The following is a 21,271-nucleotide window of genomic DNA, read 5'->3' as shown; positions in this document are numbered from 1 at the left end:
GTTAGAGCTGCAGTTAGAGCTGCAGTTAGAGCCTGGTCAGAGCTGCAGTTAGAGCTGCACTTAGAGCTGCAGTTAGAGCTACAAGGCAGCTGTGAAAATGTGAAATGGTTTTTTGTTTGTGTTTTTTTTTTTTTTACTATTTCTTGAACAGGATAGGATATGCATATTTTAAAAATGATCTGTCTCCAACTATGGGGGTACACACCTGTAGCTTCAGCAATGGGGAGGCAGAGCTAGGGGTGTCTTCAGTTTAAGGCCCGCTTGGGCTACTGTATAGCTCGACCCTGTCTCCAAACCCCCACTACTACAGCTGCTCTTAAGGTAAGGTAACATGTTGCTTATATAAATCCATACTTGACTGGTGGTGTCTGTGTTTTCTTTTGTAAATTTGGCGGCCCTTTCAAGTGTACTACCTCGGAGTTAGAAGCAAGGGATAAAGTAAGAGTTCGGCCTGTTGTGCCCCAAAGCCCCAGGATGGGGAAGGCCCCATTCCAGCTTTCTCGGGAAAATGCGTTTCCTGACCCCTTTTAAATCTTCTGGAGTTCTATCTGCATCTCAAGTCCCGATTTTGCCACCAATCTAGTAAAGGATCACAAATCAGACTCAGTGGCCGCATTGATAGCTCGTGATTTAATCACAAGTACTGCCCTCCCCTCCCAGTTGAAATGGCACAGTGACCTTTGACTGCACCCCGAGATTACAATATTCTCTCCCTACCATTCCTCCATGACTCCAGATTTATAGATTTATTTTTACAAGAAATTAGTATATTTTTTTGTGTTGGTTTTTTGATTGTGCAATGTCTCAATGACCAAAATTGAAAATTTTAACTGTTTTAAATGTGGCTAAGTGAAATCATGTTTATAATACGTGTTATATTATATATGTAATATATAGTATACATAATTACAATTCTGGTAGACTATTTCAATACTGAAAGTTCAGCCAGAAACTAAAAATATCTAAAGGCTGTGGTGCCATCTTATGGACATGATGAGTACTGCAAGGTTGTTTCCCACCCTCTGAGAACTTAGTGTGAGTTCCTGGAGCTCAGGCAAATTGAAGGTCAGCAGGCTTTTCTGTCAGCCTACCTCTCTGTCTCTCTCCTCTCTCCCTTACCTCCTGGCAGTCTAGAGCAGAGCTGCTGGTTTAGCTTCAGAGCAGCACCCCCTAGGGGTGATCCGTGGAAACGGACTTTCCAGAGCTGTGGTTGGGAAAAGGTACAGCTCTTCCTGAAGAGCATCTCCTGCCTGCAAGACTCAGGGACCATCACAGAGGAGCAAGTGGAAGCACTGTAAGAGCCACAAGGTGTGGACTTCTGCAGCAGCTGTGTCTGAGTTGCTCTCCGCGAACTCACAGTGGCTGTGGGCACATGCGCAGGACATGCACAGAATCACAACAGCCCAAAGTCCAGCATGGAGGGAGGAGGGGCTCATGAAGACCCACCCCAGCCTGAGATTGCTACTGGCAGTTGATGGTTGTTGGAGAAGAGTCGGTTTCCTGCAGGGAGGCAGCCCCGAGAGGGTACCTATGTCCCAGCAGACGGTCCCATAGCCATACACATACAGGCAGCTGCCAACGGACTCAGTGGGTTTTAGGAAACAGGGGAAGACAACATAAAGTTGGGAGGGTAATGTGGTAGAAAGATCAGGAAGAGATTGAAAGGGAATAAATGGGGTAGGTTTGATCAGAACGTAGTATAGGTATGTATGAATATTAAATAGTACCTTTTTTGTTTTTTTGGTTTTTCAAGACAGGGTTTCTCTGTATAACAGCCCTAACTGTCCTGGAACTAGCTCTGTCGACGAGGCTGGCCTTCACCTCACAGAGATCTGCCTCCCAATTGCTGGGGTTAAAGGCATGCAACACCACCACCTGACTAAATAGAATATTTTTAAATTAAAACAAAATTGTGAAAGTCATAGGAACGTTAGCTTTATAGTGAAAATGGTAAAATATTGACATGAAACCCCTGTGACCTTATTTGAACCCCTGTGACCTTATTTGAACCCCTGTGACCTTACTTGAACTCCTGTGACCTTACTTGAACCCCTGTGACCTTACTTGAACCCCTGTGACCTTACTTGAACCCCTGTGACCTTATTTGAACCCCTGTGACCTTATTTGAAGCTGAGTCCTACAGAAGAAGCAGGTGCTGCAGTGTTACCCACAGGGCTTGATAAACCACAGCCAACTTTTTTTTTATTCTTCCCCACCCCATTTTTCTTTTTCTTTTTTTCTCCCATTCTTGGTACTGGGATCAGATGTAGGTTCCAGCACATGCTCTATAACTGAGCTGCATGCTGAGCCCGCAAATGCCCCTAATCTATCTAGAAGAAACCAGAAACATCTATATCTAATGGTTTCCCGGGAGATGCCATATTCCCGGTCAATAACTATGGTTTGAAAACTCCTGCCCTTTGTTAAGTCAACCTGCTTGTCGCATTCAGACCTTCAATAGGTCTGCATAAGCGGTTCTGCGTGGGGCACTCTGGGAACTGTGTAATATTTCCACTCCTAGTCAATGCCCCACCCCCACCCCCACAATGAAAGCCTCGCTTCCCCAAGCCTGCTTGGGAATAAAACATTCTCCCTGAGCAAAACTAAAAGGAAATCCCAGTGGTGCAGGTTAAACATGGATCTGTAATGCCGCAGAAAGCCAGAGATGCCACCTCACCCCGTGGGGACAAAGTTTCTGTGCACTTCCTTGTTCACAGCGGAAAGAACCTTGATGCCTGTCTTTACCTAAGACAGATCATCCTTATCATTCTGATGCTGTGGTCCCCTCTTGTGCTTAGATGGCTCTCAGTAGATTCCTGAGACCTCAGGACGTACCAAACTCTAACTTGACTGGTTTTTCTCTGTCTGCTCATGCCTATGATGGCTTAATTTGCAAACAGGGCCCAGTAAGAGATTAACAACAACTTCTAATAAAATAAAAGCAATTGTAGCGGTGTGTTCTAAGCAGAGAGGTGTGAATATTTGCTGTGAAACACCCTGTGCTCACCTCATCATGTGACAGTATTACATGGGATCCCTCTGAGAGGATCTGAATGTACAGGAGCTGGACGGAGTGTCGGGCTATGTCGGAGTTCCTTGACCACAAACTGTGATAGCAGAACAATTGACGGGCTACCGGGATGCTCTGAGTCTCTGAGGAGCAGGTGTATGTATGCCATGGATACGCTGGACCAAGTGGGGTAGAGCGTGATAGTGAGAAGCTTTACCATATTATAATATATCTCATATAGTGAGAGTGGCATGGATTTCTTTTTGAAAATGTTAGCATTTAACTGGCCTCCCTAAGTGGAGAACACAGGCACCTCCAACACCCTTGATCTTCTCTTCAGTGCTTCTGCTGAAAAATTTGGCTTTCACAATGTCAGGCTGCTTAGGGAGCTTTCCCTTCCCCAGAATTTCCACTGGGTCTTCAGGACCAGGCAGCTGAAAGGGCGCCCTCTTCTGGTTGGTTGAGGTTGATGCTCAGGGTGTCCCTGCCTTGCTTATGTGCTTGGGGGATATTTAAGGTAGGGGGAGCCTGTTCTCTGGGACTGCCATCTATCAGGGATTCCTTGTGCTATAGGAAGGATTGTAAATACAACAATCGCTTTATAAAATAAGGAAAGTTATATTGTGTGGAGCAAACAGGCTTTTTCTACCTCCGAATTCCTTTATAATAACAGAGTTAAGAAATGAACATAGCGCGTGTGTGTTCATGGTATAGTGGAATCCAGTGTATGTGTGTGGACTGCCCTCCACTTTGTGGGAACCCACAATTTACCAAGTCTCCAAGGAATTCCACAGACCTACAAGGTCGAGTTCTGTAGATTCATATTTTCTATGCATGCACGTTTCCGTGGAAACCGTACAGTGTTTATGCGTCTATTTGTACGTACATAGTTGTCTGAGGATCATGTTTGGGAGAAAATACATGTGCTGTGTTTTGTAGGAAGTTTCAGAAAAAGTTCATTTTGCGTGTCATCTTAACCCTAACATTTCATTTGAAGTCCTAAAATTATGTCTTTAATTATTAATATCACTATGGATTTTCTTAACAAACCTGAGCCTCCTTCCCTGTCCACTAAAGACAGGCAAGTGAACGTACTTCTATCAAAGATAGACCCCCTCACTAAATCACAGACACCAGATTTCCAAACTCCTATCCCCTGAGAAAAATGAAAGACTTAGTGAGAACTGAGAAGAAGACAGGCTCTGCTGATGAGGCCGTGAGTCATTTTCTCCCTTTATATGCAGCAGCTGGAGCGATTATTAACAAAACATTTATTTAAAAGAGAATTAGACTGGAATAAAGAAATAAAAACCAGAGTTTCATTACATGTCAGAGAGGGCTTCTAGCACCTTTTTTTTTTTCTATGAAAGAAGCTGTCTCCATGGCAGCCATGTTTTCTTACTGCTCAATTTTGTTTTGCTTTGTTTTCAGTCTGGCAACTGCCGGGATGCTGACATCTTCAGCCTCCTCTGAGAGCAGTACCATCATACATAGTTCAGCTTATCTCAATTGTTTTGCCTCAATTAGCAGAGTCTCATTGGAGGAGACAGTGTGACTACCGTAAAGCCAATAGCAACTTTATTTTCTTTTCAATGTATTACTGCTCAGGTCTTTTCTGTCCGTGAAGACAGGCTAGGATGGAGGTTCTCACAAAATTAATTTGTAAGGACAGAGAGATATAGTCAACAAAGCACTATGCTCAATCCCAGGAACCCACATAAAGTAGCCGGCTCGGTGTGGCGGCACACACTTACAATCCCAGCACTGAGATGGGCAGATCCCTGGGCCTCACTGGCCAGCCGTAGCCTATTTGGTAAGTGCCAGGTTGGTAAGAGACCCTATTTCAGGAAGTGTGGAACAATACCCAAGGGTGGCCCCAGGTTCCACACATACATACAAACCTCATGTGCACAGATACACACACAAGTGCCTCCATGATAGGACACAGATACACTCACAAGTATCTCCGTGATAGCAATTCGTTAAGCACACAGGTTAGAATGAACCCTGTGCCAATGGCTGATGTATGTTATTTCACTACAGAAACGTATGAGGAGAGACCAGTTTGCCCATTTAACAGATGCTCCAGGAACCCGCGGCTGCCAGGGCTTCTTTAAAGAGGCCGATCCCAAGCCCTACAACCAAAACAAATTGGCAATGCATCAGTAATCCCAAACCCTGCAACCAAACCAAAGCAACCAATGCATCAGTAACAAGGCCATGTCAGCCACAGACCTGAGTTCCAGAGCCTCTCCCATGATGGACTGGGAGAGTCTGGGCTCAGCTTAGATTTGAGGATACTAAAGATGGCCCTGGATGTCCTGATGGTCACCAGCCCTCTGTTACAACCAGTGTTCTGCTTACAGCTCGTGACTGGAGAGCCAGAGGCTGCAGGGACTACTTCCAGACCTAGCAGTCAGGAGCCAGCACCAGAGGAGTGACGGGAATCTCTTCCTGTATCAGACACACCCAAAGTCAAATGTATGAAAAATCTTAAGAGAGAGAAAGCATTTTGTTCTCTCATTTTGTTCTCGCAGTGTTTTCTTTCTTGATCTCTCTTCCAGGATTCCCCCTTTCCTCCCCCCCAAAAAAAAGACAAGAAAAAGAAACAAACAGAACTGAGATGACCCAGTTTTTGCAAGAGACATCACAACTGTGCTATAGGAAGCTGGTCTTTATGACCCTTGCCCCAGTTCTGGGGATGGAGCCCACAGACATGAGGGAAAGTGTGTGCAGGTCATTCTCCCGTCATGGAGGAGGCATGGTTTCCAAGGCTCACGTGGTATGGGCAACACAGAGTCGGGTACAGCACTGGCACTACACCGGAGCAGGGCGTGTTTTCAACATGTGGGAAAGCCTTAGCGAAACTAATTAACAAGACTTTTACAGCTCAAAGAGAATCCGGCTTTGTTTTTTTCATCATTCATCTCATCATTTAATAAATGTGTGATTGGCATCACTGTTAGCCTTACACAGCCCTTGCTCTTAGATACTTCCAGTTTTAGCAAGATGCCACTTTTACATCATGGAGCTTACATTCTAGTGTGGAAAAAAAAAAGTTGTACAAAAAGGTGCAGTTGCAGAGAACTGGCCATGGACAACTGAGCCAAGAACACGTCCCAGAGGAAGCTGCCTTTGAACTGAGCTCTGATGAGTTTAGCAGGGTCGGTGAGATGTATAGGAAGCACAAAAGAGCATCTCAGCCGGCAGAGAATGACACGTGCAAAGGCCCTGTGGAGCAAGGTCGTGTACTGTCAGAAATGGACGTGTGGAAGAGCCGCACGAGATGAATGTGCCTGGGTTTCAGCACTGACTACGAGGGACTTAGACCAGGGATCAGCAACCCTTTTCAGTGAAGGGCTACATAGAAAAGATTGAGGGTTTTTCAGCCAAATGGCAGGATTAGTTATATTATATATGTATAATATATGTATGTTGTCTGAGGTTTCTGTCCTGCCCAGTTCCCACAGTCATTAAGTCCCAAAGAAATCACACAGAGGTCTACATTAATTATAAACTGATTGTCCCATTAGCTAACTTGTACAACTTATATTAGCCCATTATTCTTGTCTATGTTAGCCACGAGGCTCAGTACCTTATTCAGTGAGGCAGTCACATCTTCCTTCTGTGGCTGGGTCACAACTGCAGTCTGTTCTTCCCTCTTCCCAGCATTCTCGTTGCCCCGCCTCTACTTCCTGCCTGGTCGCCCTGCCTATACTTCCTGCCTGGCTACTGGCCAATCAGCGTTTTATTAAAAGTAATGCAAGTGACAGGATAAAAGACCATAGTCCCACAGCATATGTATATATGTCAAGAGAATACAGACATGCTCAAAAATTATATTAGTGAGGCTGAAGAGATGGCTCAGTGCTTAAAGCGCTTATTGCTCTTGCAGAGGACCCAGGTTTCATTCCTAGAACACATGGGGGCTTGTCACCACCTCTGACTCCAGTCCTAGGGCACCTGCTGCCCTCTTCTGGGCTCTTCAGATGCATGTGCTTGCGCGCACGCATTCACAAATTTTTTAAAAAATGTTACTGGTTGAATTCTAAATATACTAATAACTGAGTAGTATTTTTAACACAAATCTACTAAGGGAGGAATTTCTCCAATATTGGAGAAATAAACATTTGATCTCACTAGTGTTTTCTATTATCAAGATTTATGGTAAACATTTGCTCGCTGGTGGTGATGGAAATGAAGTTTTGTTTCATGTTGCTAAATGCCTTTTTACGTAAACAGATATTGGCAAACACAATTACCTGTTACCTGTTCACACCTATACAATTTTAATTAAGCATGCTCATGTTTGGCTGGCCTTGATACAATTTTCCCAGAGTTGTCTTTTGATGTTGGCTAGTTTAAAAAAATGTGTTGATTTGTTTATATGTGTGCTCCTGCCTGCCTGAGCTGTCCTCACTAGATGCGTGCAGGTACCCAAGGAGGCTCGAAGGTATCAGGTTCCTTGGAGCTGAAGTTAGGGGCAGTGTGAGCTGCCTGGTGTGGGTGCTGGGAACCAAGTCCAGGTTCTCTTCAGGAGCAGTGAGCATTCTTAACTGCCAAATCATCTCTCTAGCACCGTGATACCTGCTTTTCAATGGATCATTTGCAGCTGAAAATTACATGGAAGCTTCTTGTTAAATAACCTAGTTAAATGGATTTTGAAATATGAATGTTCTTTTCTCCTCACATTAAAGTCCAGACCACACTAAAGGGTCTGCAGTTTGTGCACAGGAAATAAAATCACTGTGTGTGCGGGATAGAGATGCATGTGGCTCCTTATTATAACTGGTGATGGCCCAGGAAGAATGCTTAACATTTATTATGTAAGCAATATTATTTTAACATAGTATAAGGTTTCCCTGTACGGGTCATTTTCTGCTGTTACAGGGTAAGTTTCTTAAGGACTATTATAGACTTCATAGCAAAGCTAACGTTCAAAGTCACTTGAGGTTCACTTGTAGTGACAGGGAACAGTTTTTATTCTCATCTCTGACCTCACAAAACTTACTCAAAATATTGACGGATGCTTACACTCCTGCACAACAGATGAGTCAAGTGTTCAGGCTCTAGGTCTCACCAAAACCAATCCTAGAACTGGGTGGTGACATCACAAGGGCTGGGCTCCCCTATCAGCGCTGTTTCTCAGCCTCCTGCCAATGGATACAGTGTTGTGACCAGCTGCTCACCCTCCAACTGCCCCTGCCTTCCCCCACATGACTCTCAAACTGCGGCCTCAAATAAACCCATTCTCCTCCCTTAAGCTGCTTTTGTGAGGAATTTTGTCGGTGAGAAAAGTAACTGATAGAACATCCCAGAGAGTGGTTCATCCCTCTGCTCTGGTTGTTTCTCAGCCTCTTGGAGTCTGTCTATTTAACAGAGGTAGTGCACAGGCATCCGTTCTAGTTCCTGCAGAATGAGTGTTGTCTCCTCAAATAAACAGCAACATCTGTTGACTCATTGGGAGCCAGAGAAAAACTGGACAAAGTGATCTGTCTGCCTTTCTCTTAACTGACTGATGCCCTGCCTCCCATTCCCAGGGACTCGCAAGAAGCCCTTCTTCTTGCCAAGGGGCCGATATTCTCAGGCCTGCTCATTTCCTCTCTAACCGCTTCTTCGGTTCTTGGTGTTAAACCAAACATAATTAACTCAATGGGTAAATTATTTTTTGTTATTTTGCTAATAGTTGAACCACATGGAATGCACTTATTCTTACTTTCCGTGGTTGTGTACCAAGTATACTGTGTTGATAGCCTATCTTAAATTTTCCACATTCCGACCACTGCTTCCTCCTACATTGGAAACATTGTAACAAGTGCTTAGTGTGGTGACGTCAGTGTATGTTTTCTTCCTCAAGCACCTGTGTGCTGCCACGGTGTGATAAACGCAGTCATCTGTCGCCTGAAGTTGGTCCCAGATCACTCGCATGCCCCTGTGTATTAAAGCAGGTCATTTAAAACCCACTGTTCTCATCTTTTTCTTGATTATCACGGTGCAGCAGGCTGGTGGCATGTTAGCCACTTGTCCCATTGCTGTGACAAAACATACAACAGAAGCGACCGGAAGGAGGAAGGGTTTCCTCCTACTTGGTCTCAGGGTGCAGGCCATCGTGGTGAGAAAGCGTGGTGGCAGGACCGAGACAGCGACCACAAGGCATCCACGGTCAGACAGCAAAAAGATGGAGGGGGAACACATCCCGCTTTCTGATTCTTCCGGGCTTTGGTTCAGTCTAAGCTCTGAGCCTGTATTGAGAGTGCGAGCTTCCCTCCTCTGGAACACGTCCAGAATTGTCTTTCTAGGTAATTCTAAAACCCAGACAAGCTGACAATGAAGGCTTGCCCTCGCAACTGTAGTACGAAAATGTTATGATTTTTCGATACACCTCACCCTCGCAAGAGCTGAGTTGCGTGGCTGGGATTCACGGTATATTGGGCAGCGGCACAGAGTTAGAAACTATTCTTTTCTCTTATGACAGCGTGAAAGCAGCTATAGGCTGCAGGCACATAAATGATGCTGACCGTGCCAGAATTTGAATTTTCAGGTGTCAAGATATACTAGTCTAGGTTTGATTTTTCTCGACTGCATAGTAAAGTCAAAACTAACTAGGCATGGAGATATATACCTTTAATCTCAGACTCTGGGAGGCTGAGGTAAGCCTGGGACACATAGCAAAACCCTTGCTTTGTTTCAGACAAACCAACAAGGTAAAAACCACTCTAGCTTTTAGGTCAACCGGAGCCAGACGGTAGTGTCTGGATTGAATCCGTGAACCTCGTCTGCCGGCCTATGCAATTAGACTGGTTTGGGTGTGTCGAGTTTCATTTCAACACTTACTATGGGTACAGGGATTCATTTCCCTGAAAACCAGTTTTAAGCCCCCGAAATCCCCAACCTCACAAGTCATCTAAGGCGATGCGTGTTTTTGCAGGATGGTACCCGGGTTGTGGGGAAATGTGGCGGTTACTGTGGGAAGTGCACGCCATCCTCGGGCACTGGCCTGGAGGTGCGAGTTTCATAACTAAGGTAAGTGCCCTCCCCGCCCCTTTCATCTTACTCTGTAGCCTACTGACGAGCAGATCTGAGTGAGTGTCCTTTCCTCCAGACAGGGCTCCTGTCGAGCATCATGAAGCTGACCCAATAATGACATTCTTGCTTATCTGACTTTCTGTGCCTGAGACATCTGTCTCTCACTCTTGACCCCAAGTCTCAGGTCTTAGACATTAGTTCCTCTGTATTGCCTGTTGAAAACCTGCCTGCTGGGCTTCACCTCCAGGAACCTCACTTCCTAAGGTCTCTGATAGATCCAGAGATCTATGTTTTGAATATTAAAAATTGTGATGCAGGGGGTTGAGATAAGCCCTGCAAGAAGATAATAAGCACAGTCGCGCCAGTGCTTTCTGGGCTCCGCTGTGCTGAGCAGCTTACCAGGCATGGTTTCATTGAATCCTCACAAGGACATCGTGAGGTAGAGCTCCTGTCCTTATTTTGCAGTAGAAGAAGCTGAAGCCCACAACCTTAAGGTCACAGTGACCTTCCCTTGCAGCCCCAGTGAGAGCTTACATCAACAGCAATGCTCTCAATCTCTGCAGATTTGCCACTCTCAGTGGGACCAACAGCTCGGTGTCATCTAGATCTTGTTGTAAATGCGGGTCTTAATGTCTCCCTTTCCCTCCCCTGCACACACACACACACACCTTATTCAAGAAATCAGAATCTATCATAATCCGCAGAAGACTCATATGCCAACAAGTGCTCCCTCTGCTGGGCAAAAAACTACACTGCCCACTTTTCATTATCCTGATGCCTTCAGCTACAAGGCACAGGTCAACAAAACTCAGTTTATATATGCTAGAGACCCCATTTTCATATGTGTTTTATATCTGCTTTTCTTGTATATGTTATCTGTCATGAAATATGAGTACATATGTACAAAATGTAAAAAGACTGGAAGGAAATGTCATAACATTTGAATATTATCACAGATGAGATTTCTAGGCACTGAACTTTTTTTCTCTGTCATTCTTTTGTAATTATTCTTTTTTCCTTTTTTTAAAAAATTACATTTATTTATGTGTGTATATGTTGGGGCATGCACATTTGTCACATGCCTATGGACCGAAGACCAACTCACAAGGCTCAGCTCTCATCTTCCAGCAAGTGCCTCTCCTCAATACACCACTTGCCTGTTCTCTGTTGCACAAATTCTAGTTGGCCATATAATAAAAACCCAGAGTCAGATATTAGGGTAAAGCTGAAAGATCAGAGAAACAGAGCAGTCAGCCACTAATGTTCTTTTTACCTCGACCAAATCCTCAGACCAAAGGGTCCAAGATCCTGTCTCTGAGGATTTTCAGACTGAATGCCACTAGCTCCGGTCTCCTCCTGCCTTATATTCCTCTCTCTCTCCACCCAGCCATGCCCCTTCCTGTCTCCATCTTGCTAATGCTGGGATTAAAGGTGTGTGATTCCCAATACTGGGATTAAAGGTGGTGAACCACCACTGCCTGGTTCTGTTTCTCTTTTAGACTAAATCACTTTTATGTAGCCTAGGGTGGCTTTGAATTTACAGAGATCCTTGGGCCAGTCACCCGAGTGCTGGGATTAAAAGTGTGTGCCACCATTTCCGGGCCACTCTAGCTGACTAGAGTCTTAGCTCTGCACACTGATCTTCAGGCAAGCTTTATTTCTTAGATCACAAACAAAATATCACCACAGCTCTCCTTTTGTGGTTCTGGAGGTCAAACCCAGGACCTCACACGACTAGGCAGACACCCCACTATGGAGCTACCTCTCCAGCCCACTTCTGTGTTGCTTATGGAAAAGAAATAAGTAAAGAGATGACCAAATAAATAGGAATTTACTTTCTAACCTGGAGAAGATCCTAAGCGTTGCTTTATAATTCTGCATGTGGAGGTAGCTGATTCGCCTTTTCTTGACCTCCAGTCTTTGGTGTAGAAAGTTTGTAACTCCTGACTTGTTTTTTTTTTTTTCAGGGACTCTGAAGAGGAAGCCATTATGGAATGGATGAAGGATAGTAATTCAATACCTCCACCTTAAATTTGGGTGCATCTGTGTGCGTGCGTACAGACCTGTCTGCTTGTGTGTGTGAATGTGTGTGTATATGTGTGTACATATGCATATATATAAATATATATATAAATATATATATATACAGGTTGAGCATCCCTTATCCAAAAATTTAAAGTCTGAATTCTGAAACCTTTTGAGTACCAGCATGAGACCTCAAATGGAAAATTTCATGCTATGAAACTTTGTTTCATACACAAAATTTGTTGAAGTGCCATGCAAAATTACGTTTCTGTCATATATGTAAAGGTGCATTGGCCCATATCCCACATTCTTGGGCATGTGTTGCTCTCTTCCTGAGTATCCTACTGCTTAAAATCTATACTAAAAAAAAATCTCCTAGTGAACCCCAACTCCATTTAAAAGAAGGAAGCATGAGTGAATACCATATTCAGATTTTGAGTCCCATCCCCAAGATATCTCGCTTTGTATATGAAAACATCCCCAAGTCTTCGAAGTGTCTGAAGTATACACTGACGGTCTCAAGCATTTCAATGAGGGATACTCAACCCGTGGAATACCCTGATGATGTAAAGTTTAATATTTATGTTTGAAATTATTTATTGTGATGTAATATTTTTGTACGTAAAATGATTTTTATTGCGACTGCCTGTGCATGACGTCCTCCCTTGCAGTCATACCACTGCATTTTACGTACGCTACATTATATGTAGTATATGACAAGGTGACCCTTCATTATCACGGTACACTGTTGTTTACTTCTTACCTGAAAATGTGTTTGACTGTTACCTTTTGAGAATTGTAATTATTTTTTTTTTAACAATCTAACTGTCATCGAGGTGCTATGTGAGTTGAATAAGGGTATTTTTGGCAATTGTGGGAACATTTCATTAGCCAATGAGCGAGTTAGCAACATCACAGATTATACCAACTGCTAACTATAGTATCTATTCCGTTTCATGAGATCTCGGGGAAAAATATGCTGCCTTGGTGCTAATATTATATGTTTTTAAAGTAATCTTCAGAGTAAAAAAAAATAAACACTTACTGAAAGGGAGTAACAGAAAGACAATTCCCAAGGGATAAAATTACTTGGCTCGGGTAAGATCCACTATTTATACTTATTTTTAGAAAACTGCAGTTTTTGGATAGTAGCCGAACTCGTTTCTTCCTGCTGCTGTTGGGAATATGCTTTACTCCGGTCCATGGTGCCCTGGACTCCTCGCCATCACTGGGAGGGTCCACCAATAGCTTCATTACAGAGTGACACTGGGAAAGGGGGCATCTCCTGCTGTTTTGTCAAGATATCCTCAAAGACACCCAAGTTTACCAGCATCGAGACAAAAGTTAAACAGCGGGATCGTAGCCTTCCCACCCCTCGGCCTTACTGATGGCCTTTAGCACCCCTGAGCACACTCAGAGAGCTACAGGAGCAGATTCTGAGCCGTGGAGATCGACCACCTTTTACATGAAAACTTTGGCCAATGAGATGACTTCCCCGCAGGCTGGGAGCCCAATACCCTGCCGGGTTTCCTGTGGTCTTCAGCGTCGGTGTGAGAAATGAACTGGCATATAAAATGCCCAAGTCTTTCTGCGCTTCTGCCAATCCGCCTTTTGTTACTTCTTTCAGAAATGGAAGTGCTGAAGCAGTGGTCACAAGACACTTTGCTTGAGAAAGCCTGCCCAAGCATTCCGAGACCAAAGAGACTAGGAAAACCCTGACAGTATTCTCCAACTCCACAGAAATACCAGAGCACGGTATACTCGGTATATGAACAAGTGTCCTCCTCTATTGTTAATATATGTGAAACATATTATAAATAAATATTGTGACCACATCCAAACCATGTATGGTTCTCTTGGCTTCTAGACTCTTGATTAACGTTCAATTACAAATGTCTCTAGGTTTTTATTCCTATATTTTTGAGATTATAATATAATTTCATCATTTCTCCCATCCCTTTCCTCTCTCCATACCCTTTATCTTAGGGTTTCTATTACTGTGAAGAGACACCATCACCATGGCAACTCTTCTAAAGCAAGAACATTTCATTGTGGTGGCTTCCACTTCAGAGGTGTAGTCCACTGTCATCATGGTGTGACGTGGTGTGCAGGCAGACATGGTGCAGGAGCTAAGAGTCCTATATCTGTCTCACTGGGTGTGGCTTGAGCATATATAACCCTTAAAGCCCACCTCCACAGTGTCACACTTCCTCCAACAAAACTACACTTCCTCCAACAAGGTCACGCCTCCCATTAACGCCACTCCTTTTGGGTGCCATTGTTTTTATCTGAGTTGTTCTATTAACCAATAAAGATTCAGGAGTCAGATATTGGGATGAAAACCTGAAGAAGCAACCATCTGACCTTCGTTTTGGTCAGAGATCCAGCAAGAGAGCATCTCCCCACCCATCCCAAACCAAAAAAAAAAAAAAAAATCTACTCTTTCCTCTGAGTCTCTCTATTGGTATTCCTGGCTTCTCCATCTTTTCTATGGCTAATTCCTGTCAACTAGTAACTGGCCCCGCTCCCAATCCAAGGTTAATTTTATTAACACAGTCTCTAAGTTTCACAGCACCATCAAATATCCCACAACAGGGCCATTTTCTTTCAAACCACCACACCTCCCATACACTCCTCCTTGCTCTCTTTCAAGTTCATGGCCTCTTTTGTCATTAATTGTGGATACATGTATAAATATAACTTTCTCAGTCTGTTACTTGTCTGTCTGTTTTCAGGGCTCACCTTTTGGTATTGCATAACCAGCTAAGGTTGAGGTTTTGTGGCCTTGCCCCATCCACTCTGACATGTCTGGTGGTGTTATCTTGTTCAGTTCGTGCCTAGGTAGTCATGTTAATGAGATTTTATGGATGTAGCTTTTGACATTCCTTGGAGACACAGTCTCACAGACAACTCTCTGGTCCTCTGGCTCTTATTGTCTTTCCATCCCTCTTGTACAATGTTCCCTGAGCCTTAGGTGAGGTAATGTTTTGTAGATGTAATCATTGGAACTGGGCTCTACAACACTGCATTTTGGTTGCTTGGGATTTTCTATAATGGCATCAATCTGTTGCAAAGAGGTTCCTTGATGAGTGAGGGCTTTACTTCTCTTTGGGTATAAGGACAAGTATTTAGAATGTAGTGAGGGATTGTGTTGAATCAGTAAAGTGGTGGTTGTAGGTTCTCCTCCGAGAGACATGACTTCACCATCCGTGGATGCTAGCCAAGACTCTGCCTTGTTAAGCAGGTGTCAAGTCCAATTAGAGAGCTCTTGCTTTCCACCAAGGCCTGCATACCACTACTGTACCCTTGGGTTATTGTGCTGTGCTGGTCATTGTCACGGCTCATATGCACCATAGCTGGGAATGACTATTGGTTGGTCCCTCCTTTGGAAGCTTGTGTGGTGCCTTCTGGTGCCATGAGCAAGTGCTTGGGAGAAGGCATTCAGGTCAGTTCCAGCTCAGGGGCCTCTGGTCCCTGTGTCTGAAGTGCATGGTGTCTTCAGCAATAGGGAATTACCTTCCACCTCTGTGGGGCAACCAAGGGAAATATCAATAGTTTGTAAGTTTTTTGGAGTCCCTTAGACAACCCTTACCAATAGTTCAAAGAGGCTTCTCATGTATGTAGAAGGAGCAGCAAGCCTTCTTTTTGTCCTGCTCGGCTCCCGGCTGCCTGGCTAGCTTATGCCCTGAAATAACAACACACAAACTGTATTCATTTAAACACTGCCTGGCCCATTATATCTAGCCTCTTCTTGGCTAACTCTCATATCTTGCTTAACCCATATTTAGTAATCTGTGTAGCACCACGAGGTGGTGTCTTACCAGAAAGATTCTAGTGTATGTCCATCTTGGGCTGGAGCTTCATCGCGGCTGCCCCAGAGAGGAGAGGCATCTCACTTCCCTCTTCCTCCCAGCATTCTGTTCTGTCTACTCCACCCACCTAAAGGCTGGCCTATCAAATGGGCCAAGGCAGTTTCTTTATTAACCAAATGACCTTCCTCCATCATTTTCCCTTCTTCTGTTTAAACAAAAAAAGGAAGGCTTTAACTTTAACATAGCAAAATTACATATAACAAAACAGTTATCAAGTAAGAATTACAGTTACAATATTTACATCTACTTTATCTTTTATCATAACTAAGGAAAACTATAACTATATATTCTTTAACTCCATCAAAGACTCCAGAAAGATATAATATTACCTAAGCAAACAAGAAATAAACAACTTCCAAACTCTAGAAATGACAGAGACATCTCACTGCCTGGGCAGTCACCCAAAGTTCCTCTGTACTGTTGGGGCATCCATCTTCAGCCTACAGGCCCATAGTATCCAGTTAGAGATTTCCATGAAGCAAGAAATTTCAAAGGCAGTTCAGTCACTATCTGCTGTGTCCTGCAGAATGTCTCACAGACTCTTTCATGAATCAGGAACCCTGAAAGACCATCTCACCTTTAGGCAAGTTCAGCAGTCCTTTTTCTGTGGGTTTTTTGTGTTCAGTTTATGCAACAGTTCAGACAAGAACAGTTTCTTGCCCAAATGGCTATCAACCTCTCCTGTATATGTAATCAACTTTTTGTATCATAGTGGTTATTTAGATAGATGGTTAATCATGTGATTCCTTGTAGCCTTTTCAGACATCATTATTTTACCCTCCTCTCTCCTTCTTCTGTATTTCCTCCCTCCCTCCCCCCCTTCCTCCCTAGTTAGATCCCCTCTTTTTTTCCCATTTCCCTGATCAGATAGTTGAACCCTACTGTTCTCCCCTTTCTGTTGCTCCTCCATCCCCCCCCCTACTCTGGAAACAGCCCCCTTTCTATTTTCCTGGTCTCTCTCTCTGCAGTTGCTCTAGGATATATACTCACATCTGAAATTTTGGAGCTAGTAGGCTCTGCTGAGAGAGAACATGTGATGTTTGTCTTCCTGGGTCAGGATTACCTCATTCAACAAGATATTTTCTAGTTAAATCCTCTTGCCCTCAAAGGCCATGATTTTGTTTCTCTTTACCGCTGTAGAGTGTTCACTAGTATATGGACCACATTTTCATCATCTGTTTGGTGGCTGAGAACATTGAGGTGGTTTCCATTTCTTTGATGGGAACAGCAATGAGCATGGCCAAGCAAATATCTGTAGAGCAGGGTGTTGATTCCTTTGGGCATATGCCAAGGAGTGGTAGATCCAGGTCGTATTGTAGATTTACATCTTGGTTTTTGAGCATTCTCCATGCTGATTTTCATAGTGGTTATACCAGTCTGCAATCCCCAGATATATGACTGAGGGCTGGTTCCTCTCTCCCCACATCCACATCAGGGTTGGTTGTTAGCTGTTTGGTTGATCTTTGCCATTCTAATGGGGATAAGATAAAACCTCAAAGTTGCTTTAATTTTCATTTCCCTAATTGCTAGGGACAAAGAACATTTTCTTCTTCTTTTGAGAACTCTCTGTTCAGGTTCTAAGCCCATTTTTTGAAATGGGTCATTGTTGGGATTTATGGGTTTTTTGGTTTGTATTTTTGTTGTTGTTGTTTTTATTCTCTGTGTTTTGAGTTCTTTATATATTCTGAATATTAATCCTTTCTCAGATGAGTAGCTGGCAAAGATTCTCTCCCAGTCTGTGTGCTTCCTCTTCACCCAGTTGACTGTTTCCTCCATGCCCTGTGGCCAATAAATATGGTGTCTTCAGCAACAGGGTCTTACCATCAGGTTCTGATGGGTAACCAGAAACTGTAAAGTGTCCTGTGTTGTTTGGTAGATCTCTGGGACACCTCTGATAAACAACTAAAGTAGTGGTAGTCCACACATGGCCCCAGGCTTTTTATTTAGCAACCTATAGCTTCTAGGTTGAAACAATCCCTTGTGTAGGGTAACTCCAATTAAACTCTTGTATACGAATCTATGTGTGTGAAACATAAAATATTGGACTTCCATATGGCATTTCAAATACCCTTAAAGTTGGCTATACCTCTTCCAGCACACTCCTTGGCTATGCCCTCCCATCTGTTTTTCAAGTAAGCCTCCCTTCTCGTTATTCCCTCTTCCCCTCCAGTCACCTGTGTTCTACTCTCTCAGCTCCCTGGGATCTTTCCTCTATCTCCCCTCTAATCGTCCCTTTCTAGCTCCCTTGATTCTATGAGTACTTCAAACTAAACACAAGAGTCAGAAGATTCGCTGCTAAGATCTGCATATGAATGCTAATATGTGACATTTGTCTTCTAGGGTTACCTCACTCACGATAATGTTGTCTAGCTCCATCTATAATGAAACTTCATCATTTAATTTTTTTAGAGCTAAATAAATTGACTGTTGTCTACATTTTCATTATCTATTCTTCATCTGCCGTAGCTATTGTGAATAGAGCAGCTATGAAGATGGATGATCAGGTGTCTTCGTGGTAAGCAGTCCTTTGGGTAGATGCCCAGGAGAGGTAGAATTGTGTCATATGAAAGATGTATTTCTAGTTTTCTGGGGAATGACCATACTGATTCCCACCTGTTTACACCCCTATCAACATTGTTCAAGTGTTCCCCACACCCCATAGCCCTGTAACCTCTTTAGTACCTACTGTTGGTTGCCTTTTGTTCTCTTAACTTAGCCACTCTGACTGGGGATAAGATGAAATCTCAAGGTAGTTTTACTTTGCATCTCCCTAGTGGCTAAAGATGGTGAATGCTTTTAAAAATATTTCTTCCTTCTTCTGAGAACTTTCTGTTCATTTATGTACTCCACTTGTTTTTTTAAGATTCGTTTATTATGTACCCCTGGCATGCCAGGAACTCAATTTGTAGACCAGGCTGGCTTCAAACTCATAGAGATACCCCATCTCTGTCTCCTGAGTGCTGAGATCAAGGCATATGCTACCACACCTAGCCCCATAGCCCACTGTTTGATTGGGTTGTTTGTTTTCTTAAAAGTTTAGCTTTTTCACTTCCTTGTATTTTATATACACTAACCCTCAGTCTGATGTATATGTGCAGACTTTCGCTACCCTGAAGGCTGTCTCTTTGGTTGATTAAAAGTTTTCCTTTGCAGCACAGACACTTTTTGAATTTTATGAAGTTCTGCTTGATGACTTTTGTCTTACTTCCTGGGTACTAGAGTCCTATTCACGTAGTCTATATTCTGAAGTGTACTCTTTCTTCTAGACATTTCCGAGTTCCAAGTCTAACACTGAAGTTGATCCTCTTGGAAGTGACTTATGTGCAGAGAGAGAAGAATCGGGTTTCATTTTCTACACATAGATATGCAGTTTTATCAACACCATTTATTGAAGATGCTGCCTTTTCTCTAATGTATGTTTTTTTAGTCTTTGTCAAAAACAGGTAACTGTAGTTGCATTAACTTATATCTGGGTCCTTGGACCTTTCTTTTCTGGTCCATGTGTCTGTTTTTGTGTCAGTATCATGATGTTTTTACTGCTATGGTTCTGTAATAGAACCTGAAATAAGGCACAGTGATATTTTCAGCAGTGTTTTTATTCTTCAGTATTCTTTTTTTTTTTTGACACATAAAGTTGTTTAATTAGGTTGTCAGCAATTTAGAAAACCAGTTTGTGAGGATACGTCCCGTTTGTCAGACAGAACTGAGAGCGCAGGTAGCCCTGCAGCTGAGGAACAGCTTTGATCTTTGGCAGAATCTGCGAGTCCACCACTTTCTGATCAGCCTTGCGCTGCTCTGTCATCTCATATTTCTCCTTCTCTGTGTCAAAGATCTCGCCCTCCTGATGCCTGGGCTTGCGCAGCTGCTTTTTCTTGAAGTAAGCATCTGTCAGGTGTTTGGGGATTTTAACTGTGCTGATATCAACTTTTGTAGAGGTGGCGATGACAAACTTCTGATGTGTTCTTCTCAAAGGAACTCTGTTGAGGGCAAGAGGTCCTGTCACAAGCAGTAAACCACTGCCCAGTTGCTTCAGAAAAACCACTCTCTTGCCCCTGTGGCACCCGGTAAGGATGATGAGGACAGTCCCAGGAGTGATGCTGGCACGCAGGAGTTTCACATGCTGACTGAAGGGCTTTTTGCCATGGCTCAGCAGCTTCCGAGGCACATCTTCAGTAGGATAATACCTGGGCATTTCTCAAAGCTTAACCACCCGGGTACCACCATTCTTGTCACCACCAACTGGTTTTGTGACAGTAGCAAGGACCTTTTCCTTTTTCTTCTTCTTGGTTTTCACAGCTGTGTATTTCCTTTTGTACATGGCCCTTCTGGAATACATAGCAGATCGGGAGTACCTGCCAATTCCTCTACCAAGGACTGGATTTCGGCTGCAATGGGGCTTCCCCTTCTTGAGCTTTTTAGCCTTAGGGTCACCCTTTTTGGCTGCACCAGCGGCAGGGGCATCACCGCCAGCCTTCTTGGCTGCAGGTTTCTTCTCTTTTGTATCAGGTTTCTCGCCTTTTTCACCCGCCATCTTGCAAGATGGGAAAGAGAACTAAGGTCTATTCTTCAGTATTCTTCTTGCTATCTTGGGTCTTCTGTGCTTCCACATGAATCTTAATATTGTTTTTGAAATTTCCGTGAAGGATTGCATTGAAATTTTGATGAGGATTATATTGAATCTGTAGGCTGCTTTGGTAAAACATTGGCGTTTCAAAATATTGGTCCTACCAATCCATGAGCATGGGAGATCTGTTCATCCTCTGGTACTTCACCTTCTTTTTTTCAGTGTCTTGAAGTTTTATAAGACAAATCTTTCACTTCCTTGGTTAGATTGGTTTTCTAGGATTATTTTTTGAGGCTATTATGATGGATTGTATTCCTGATTTCTTTCTCTGATCTTGGCATATAGAAAGGCTACTGATTTGTACATATTCATTATATACCCTGCTACTTTGATGAGTGTTTTCATCAGCAATAGGAGTTTTCTGGTGGAGTCATTGGGATCTTTTATGTATATAAGCATATCACCTGCAAATAAAGATACTTTGGCTTCTTCCTTTCCTATATGTATCCCTTTGTTGTTGTGGAATATTTAACTATGTAAAGATGTGTTTATGATGAGGAATATTACTTAACTGTGTAAAGGTGTGTTACATTGGTTTCTGCTGCCTTTGTTAATGATGTAAAATGTGTTACTAGCTGACCACAATAGAATACAGTGGGATATCAGCAACACTGCTAACTATAGACTCAGACTCATGAAAACTAAACATGACACTACTGGAAGATAATTGAGTCATGGGAAAAAATCAAGAAAGAAAAAATTTAAACTCCTTAA

The 21,271-nt window shown here is 43.2% G+C and overlaps 1 protein-coding gene and 1 pseudogene across 1 annotated transcript in view; one reads left to right on the top strand and one right to left on the bottom strand.

The window, feature by feature from the left end:
- The window catches only part of Adamts9 (ADAM metallopeptidase with thrombospondin type 1 motif 9), a 168,257-nt gene extending 154,368 nt beyond the window's left edge, over positions 1-13,889 (top strand). The window contains exons 39-40 of the mRNA XM_005364905.3: positions 9,939-10,033; positions 12,004-13,889. Of these exons, the coding sequence (XP_005364962.1) occupies positions 9,939-10,028 (90 nt within the window). The 3' untranslated portion in view covers positions 10,029-10,033; positions 12,004-13,889. The remainder of the gene's footprint in view (positions 1-9,938; positions 10,034-12,003) is intronic.
- A 5,652-nt stretch (positions 13,890-19,541) lies between these two features.
- Positions 19,542-20,484, bottom strand: LOC101981410 (annotated as a pseudogene).
- Positions 20,485-21,271: the final 787 nt, after the last annotated feature.

The sequence above is a fragment of the Microtus ochrogaster genome, unplaced genomic scaffold (genome assembly GCF_000317375.1).
Source record: "Microtus ochrogaster isolate Prairie Vole_2 unplaced genomic scaffold, MicOch1.0 UNK1, whole genome shotgun sequence".
NCBI classification, from domain to species: Eukaryota; Metazoa; Chordata; class Mammalia; order Rodentia; family Cricetidae; genus Microtus; species Microtus ochrogaster.
Note: the sequence above shows the minus strand (reverse complement) of the source record. Positions and strands in the feature narration are given on the sequence as shown.